This window comes from Lolium rigidum, chromosome 5, assembly GCF_022539505.1.
Source record: "Lolium rigidum isolate FL_2022 chromosome 5, APGP_CSIRO_Lrig_0.1, whole genome shotgun sequence".
Classification (NCBI taxonomy): domain Eukaryota; kingdom Viridiplantae; phylum Streptophyta; class Magnoliopsida; order Poales; family Poaceae; genus Lolium; species Lolium rigidum.
In genome coordinates this window covers 8663317-8670411 of record NC_061512.1, presented here as the reverse complement: position 1 = coordinate 8670411, position 7095 = coordinate 8663317, and the positions used below count along the sequence as shown (strand labels likewise).

General features: G+C 48.1%; 1 protein-coding gene across 1 annotated transcript; it reads right to left on the bottom strand.

Moving 5' to 3' along the window:
- Positions 1 to 3263: 3263 nt before the first annotated feature.
- Positions 3264 to 6364, bottom strand: LOC124651280 (BTB/POZ domain-containing protein At1g30440-like). Its single transcript, XM_047190389.1, has 4 exons — positions 6315 to 6364; positions 5570 to 5639; positions 4025 to 5227; positions 3264 to 3839 (listed from the first exon to the last, which is right to left on the bottom strand). Exons 1-4 carry the CDS (start codon positions 6362 to 6364, stop codon positions 3264 to 3266), a joined length of 1899 nt encoding a protein of 632 aa, XP_047046345.1.
- Positions 6365 to 7095: the final 731 nt, after the last annotated feature.

The window sequence follows — 7095 nt, the reverse complement described above, 5'->3', positions numbered from 1 at the left end:
TTGAATGTAGATGGGCTGCAGCCCAGTAAGGCAGCCCATGTAGTCTACAATTCCTGAAATCTCATGGCCCATCACGTTGGCAGCTTGGGACGGCCTTGGGGAACAAAGTTTAGTCTCACATTGCTAGTTGGGAGAGAATTGGAGTGGTATATAAGGGCTGCTGTTCTAGTCATTCCAAGTGAGTGAGAATAGAAGGAGCCCTCGCACACTCCTCCTCCTCCGCCCGCCTCGCCTCGGCTCGGCTCGGCTCGTCGGCACGCACGTCGCGTTTCGTGATTCGAGTTCGAGTTCGAGACACACTCAAGGAAGCCTAAATTTTTGCTTGGTGCACCAACTGAGTTGGGTACGTGTCGACCTGCATGTGCATGCTCGCCGTGTGTCCCTGGCTTCCTACGCGTGGCAACGCGGTCGGTCGGCTCTCCTCCCAGGCTATACAAGAAGATATATCAGATCTGGAGAATATAACTCTCAGAACTCTCTAGTCCGTCTCTCTCACGAAGTTCATTTTGCTGCGCTACTCTCTAGTCTTCCCCATCCCGGCGACTGCGTGCACATCCGTCCGGGAGAGCAGGCCTCCGAAACTCCGTCCGTTGAGATCTTGCACAGGGAGACGGGCGATAAGGTTTTTGGGGAGCGTCCCCGCGCGACTGCTCGCTGCTGTTCATGCTCTTCTTCGCCGGTTCGACTGCTTCATCGACAGATCCGACTATACCATGGGCGACATCAACAATTCCCATGGTGGTGGTGCTGCTGCTGGTGCGACCTTCCCGGTCGCGATGTACGTGTTTTTCCTCTCCTACCTTGCACTGCTACTTGTTCCATGTTCAGATCTGATGCATGTGCTTAGTCTGATGTGTGTGGTTAAGTATGCTTATGCATCAGTCATGTTGTTTTCGGTAATTAATCTCACACGGAATTTGCCTAATAATCTAACAGAAGTAGAGTTGGGGAAGAAGAAGAATTCATGCTGTAGCAAGAAATCGACGGAGCGGCTGCTCAAGATTAATTCGTTAATTGCTGGCGATTTTTGAGGAGGAATCCACACAATAATCTGTTAGTGCGGGCACATTTTTAGTCATTTGTTTGTTGAGATGGGGGAGTCTTTTAGGGAGAAAATGCGTGGTGCGGCATTTAATTTGTAATTTCTCAGATGTGTGACACTAGGCATACGCAGCTTTCACGTTAATAGTAAAAATATACAAATTTTGCATAAATAAATGTCTTTAAAAAATCTAGAGTAGGGGGCAATGGCCCTCAGCTCTACGAAAACTTCGCTACTATAAACGAGGGGCTCTTGATATCGTTTTGCCCTAGGACCTTCGAAATCCATGGACCGGCCCTGCGACAAAGAGGAGTGGTGTGGCAGGAATGGCGATGTGAGGGGCAGGTGCGGGTCACCGGCCGGAACTGAATCAGCTCAATAATTTGCTCCGCCGCTTTATTCGGGTGTCACCAACAAAATCGGCACCATCACTCACTCAATCACGCATAGAGTAGATCGAGATGCCAAAGCAACCTTTGACGTGTCGAGCAACATACACACTCAACGCCAAGAGGTTGAGGGCGAGACTGCAGACCATGGGCGGCGACGGACCTGGCCGGCGTGCCTCCTGCTCGCCGGCAGCCATGGCCAAATACAACAAAACTCGAAGGACGAACTAGATCTCCGAGCACCCCACCTTCGCTCGCGCGTGGGTCTCCCTCCGCCCTACCCTCGCTCGCTCGCACGGACACTCTCCAAATCCGTTGCGCAGTTTTTGCCCTAGAGAGAGGGGGTGGGGGGATTTTGGAGAGACGAGAGCGCTCCGTCTCCAAATGGATAGCCAGAGCGCTCAACACTCACCACGAGCAGCAAAGGTACCGTTTACTCGAGAACCAACCTGTGGTTGGGTGGTTAGGAGGGTAGTGGCACTCCCAGCCCACCAGAGTTCAAACACCAGGTTTGACACTTTGGTGTCTCATTAAATGCGGAATATTTTTTAGTGCGAGACGACATTTTCGTCGACAGCGATGCGCCTGTGGTGACTTCATCAATGTCGGATGAAGTTTTTTGGACGCAGAGGTTCATAGGGGTAGGGTGTGCGACTGTGCATGCGTGCGTTTATAGGGATGAATGTATGTGCGTATATGTGAGCGTTTACGTCTGTGCTGTGTTTCGCAAAAAAAAAATACCGTTTACTAAATCATCGTGTTTTTTTTGCCATGATGGCTTTCAAAAAAAATCATCGTGTTTTTTTGCAAATCAATCCGATTTGCATTTCTGAAACACAATCAAACACAGTGATTTGGTTGAACATGAATATTAAAGTAGAAACCAATGTAAATCGGACGGGCACAATGTGCATGGCAGATCCAGTACATTCATATTTACGCCACTCACCATAGGACATGTGGGCCAAAAAAATCGTGTGTTTGTTTCGTCGGGTACCATTACGATTTTGTGTCACAATTACCATGCTATAGCCGGTTTCAAAGACAATGCGTTAGCAAAGATAAGAAGATAAGATTAGGGGAGCGGTGTTTTGAAACATGGGTGCATATGCTCCCTATATTTTGAAATGCATGTTATGTATATTTTATATTTCAAAAAAATTGAAACAAAAAATTTGTACGTACATCTTCACGTGCTACGCGCTCAAAAAGTTGTTTCATAAAAAATCGACTTATCATGTGACGTGTGTAAAAAAGACAAAATTTAGTGCTAAAAAGAATGCTTTTCACAAGATAAAGTTTTTTCCTTTTTACTTATACCACAAAAAATATTGGTTTTTCGTGAAACTTAGCGAATGCACATACATTATGGAGTTGTACATGTAGAATTTTTTATCCAAATTTTTTGATATTTCAAAATATGTTTTTTTGGTAGAGGGAGCATACGCACCCGGGAGCCGAATTGAATTTCCGGGTAGTATGCTCCAACAAACAACAGAAAATAACGGTGTCCTATACCTGTGGCAAATTTTCCCCAAGTAAAAATCATGTAACCGAAAAATGTTTTCAAAATGCACCAAGTTCTTTTCCTCTTCTTCAGATCATGCCTGAAAGACCCGTTTCCTGCGAAATTCCCCACGGTGCCTACGTCAGTCTGCTCCAATTTCTTAGTTGCATGACATGCTGGTTCCATATACACCACCACCACTAACACCCAAAACATCAGTGACAGTTTCACTTGAAGAACGCTGCCAGTGCACATTCAGCAGGAAGATACAGGAAGGGCAAGATAAGAGAGAGACTTCCATGCCGAGGTACAAATGCTTCAGAGTTCAGGCATTAATGGAGAGGTGCTTCTTGTGCTTGGACACCTTGGCCTGAAGCTTCTCTAGCTTTGCGGCCGCGCTACGGTGCTGCTCGCTGATCCTCCCCTCGTCGGTGCTGCACATCTGCAGCTTCATCTTCAGGCTGAACACCCGCTGCACCCGCGCTGCCCACCCGCCGTCCTTCCCGCCTCCGAGCTTCCGGATGTCTTGCCGCATGCCGGAGCACTCCCTCTCGAGCTCCGCCAGACGCAGCCGCATGCTGTCCATCCCGGCCCTGAGCGCCTGGTTCTCCCTCACTGCCGCCGTGGTGACCCAGCTGGCACCAGCTTCACCCGACATCGCGACCGCGTCGCTGCCACGCAGGGTACGTGAGGATCCTCCTTCGAGGTTGTCGGAGACCATCAGGCACCCAGCGATGGATGTCCGCAGCTGGAGCTGCTCGAAGAAGAGGACCTGCACCACCACGCGCAGCGGCAGCCGCTCATTCTGCGCCGCGTGGGTGCATGCCTCTAGGGAGAGCTTCTGGCAGTCGATCAGCCGGCAGAGGTGCTCGCGCTCGGACTCCGGTAGACTAGAATGCGCCTATCAGCATTGAGGAACAATATTAAACAACGGTAAGAATGGCAGTCGTGGCTTCAATTTTTGGTGTCAAAACATGATCGACAATGTGTTGAGAAGTATGGACACAAGTGTCACCTTGACTATGGAGAAGTATCAGTTTCAACAAATAAATAAGTAACACAGATAAAGGAGGCTCAAGAATTTACCTTTAAATATACATCAATGGCACGGTAAAGACCATCGTCTAGAGGCCGAGCATATTCAGGCAAAGCAGCTGCAAGAGATTCGAATTTCGGTGGCTTCAGATTGATGTCTGGTGCAATCTCTGCGAGGTAGCCATCGATTAGCTTAGCAACAGCGGTGATCGGCGCCAGTGAGGGAGAAGCCATCACATCATCCAAGCACGGGGAACCACTGCCGCCGGTCGTCTGGTCCATTTCCAAGAAGTGATCAAGGATCCTGCGCACACATTCAACATTGTAGAGTGTGTCCATGGTGTACGAGAAGTTCGGCAGCAGTAGATCCTCCAGCGTGGCTTTATCTAGTTGCATGCCAACCCTTTTCTCTAAGTTGGAGATGCAAGCACGGTTGACTTTCAGAATCATGGCAGTTCGAAGCAGCCAGAGCAAAACATTTGTGGATACTAGACCTCTCTGAAGAGGTAGCATCCTGTCAATGTCCTCGAGCAGACGCCTTTGTTCTTCCTCAGACAGGGTAATAGCAGAATTCAGGGGCAATGCCACCAGTCCCTTGCTTTGACGCCTATTCAATCCTGGAAGACACTTCTTGGCATAGTACATAAGCGAACCCGCAATGATCTCCTCCTTGGCGCCTCTTGACTCCATAGTGGAAATGAGCCTCTTGTACGTAGGGAAGCTCAATGATGAGGCATCATCATACCACCAATTTGAGCTGAAGTTCCCGAGCTTTGCGCCCGTGCTAATGCCATTCCACAGTACACTGCCCTCAGGGCTTAGCATCGCACCGTGTTCTGAGACTGGCCAGCCAAAGAGGTCCGGATCAATGCTAGCCTTGGCAGCCAACGACTCGATGCATCTCTTCGCGATGTGAAGGTCTTCGGCGTGAGGGAGAAGGACATCACATGTCTTGAGTGCTTCCAGGGAATCTTTCCAGCTGCGGAGGACAGCTTGGTTAAAGAACGTTTCTGCCTGGTTGATAAGGTTATCTGCGGCTGTTTCTTCTGTCATCTGAAGATACTCCGCGGCACATCGAAGGTGGACAATGTTGGCCGGAGAGAGCTCTATCTTGACACCATAGCAGAACCTTGCCACTAACTCGAATGATTTTGCACCCCCTGGGATGTCGGATAGTTTGATTATACATTCATCTAGGTCTGAGTTCTCCTCAATCAACCTTCCCAGGATGGGACTCTTTGAAAGCAGAGGAAACTGCAAGGAGGTAAAGAAAATTCAGAACAAAAGGATAACCAGTAAATAACAACCTCACACGCGGAAGGTGAATATTTGAGAGAAAGTTGTTTGTAAATGCTCTTTTTTTTAGAACCCCTTGTACTGAAAAGTACATCTCACCATCTAAGAATTAAGAGCTAAATGTAAGAAAAGCTAACAAGGTAAAGATGATGTTTTTTCTTTGAACTTCTACTACTTAACGGTCTAATACAAGTACGAGCTAAGTACGACATCTTGCCTTTTTTGTTGAGAAAAATAACATCTGGCTTCTGATCATCACAAATTTAAAGTGAATTAGTCAAAGAGTGGAAAGTAAATTACCTTGTGGAGGTGGAAGGACATCTCCCCGACCTCGACAATAACATCGCTGGGAAGTCCAGTTGTGCAGAACCTGTAAGACCCACAAGAAGATGGGCATCAGCAAATCACTAATCACATTCTTTTGGTATGCATGTTCAGCTAGAGGCTAAAGAAAGCAGATAAGGCAATGTTTCACATTCAGAGTATCTGCTGAAACAAAATGGTATTGTTTTATTTTATTGTTTGTTGGTTCTGTGTGCTCATCAAGCATGCGGCTTGATAAAAAAAAATGGCATTGTTTTTACAGAGAAGCAATAAAAGAAGCAGATGGTTGCTGTAGGCTAAACCATGGAATGTCCACACTGAAATACTAGAAGAAAACACCTGCACTATCTGGCATTTCAGCTCCAAGAAAACCTTAAAGTTGTTCCTGTACATGAAAGTAAAAAAGGGGAAAATGAACACCCTAGAGCCTCCACAAGCACAGCAAGCTTAGCAGGAGAACAAGGAGAAGCAATGTGGATGCAGACTAGACAAAAACACACAAATTGTCATGCTTAGAAGGAACAAGCAACAAAGAAAGATTCTTGAGTTATTCTGATCCAAAATCCCCATTTGAAACAGGTCAATTTCTTTTGTAAACTAGGAGGAACAGGACAAGCACGCGCCCAGTTGATTTATCCCGGCCAGGAAGCTTCCGATTTCAGCCAGGAATCTGAGGAACTGAAAATGGTAGCCGTGACTGGAAGGAGAAGAAGAGCATTACCATGCCTGGCCTCGCCTGGTGAAAGCATCCGGCTTGGAGCCCAGCTTCATGGAACCACCCATTACACTCGAACTCGAAGCAGACGACGGATCTGGCCTCCTGCTTCCGAATCCAGGGAACAGAACACACACGAGAAGAACCCCAAGCTCTCTAATCAACGCCCCAAGCCCTAGAAGAAGGAGGAGAACACCGCCATTTCAAAGGGGGTCCCTTTCCTCCTGGCCTCTGTTCTGTACTACGAGTGTTGCCCTTCGAAATGTGAAGCGGTGAAGGCTGGAGATTTCCGAGGCTGTGGTGGGTTCTTGAGCTGAGCAGCAAAGGGAGACGGGGAAAAGGACGGCAGCAATGATGGGGAAGGAACGGAGAGTCCAAGGAAACGAGAGCGGGAGGCCGGCCGGCCGGCGACTGCAGGAGGAAGGAGAGAGACCGGCTTGGGGACAAGAAATCGCTGATTGGAGAGAGGAGGCTGCGTGCAGTGAGATTTGTCTGGGGGCGCACTGGGTCTCTGGATGGATCTCGTGGTGAAAAGGAAGATAAACTAAAATCTGATCTGGAGCTCGCAGTGAGATCCTGCTGGTTTCGACGGAGTGGGGGACTGCGGCAGTGCTAGCGTCCACTATACTGGTACTACTGGTACTACAGTCCAGATCCATGGCATTATCTTAACCTTAACTTGATATGATTTGACACTATCGTTCACATTGTCACATTGTTACTGTGGATTCACTGGCAGGTGGTTCGTCTAATTGCCTCGACTGCCACCATGGATTCATATAAACTT

Coding starts and splice junctions, on each gene's coding strand:
- LOC124651280 (XM_047190389.1), bottom strand. CDS start 6,364: ATGAAGCTGGGCTCCAAGCCGGATGCTTTCACCAGGCGAGGCCAGGCA. Junction 5,640..6,314: donor ACCAGGCGAGGCCAGGCATG/GTAATGCTCTTC, acceptor TGGGTCTTACAG/GTTCTGCACAACTGGACTTC. Junction 5,228..5,569: donor TGTCCTTCCACCTCCACAAG/GTAATTTACTTT, acceptor ACCTCCTTGCAG/TTTCCTCTGCTTTCAAAGAG.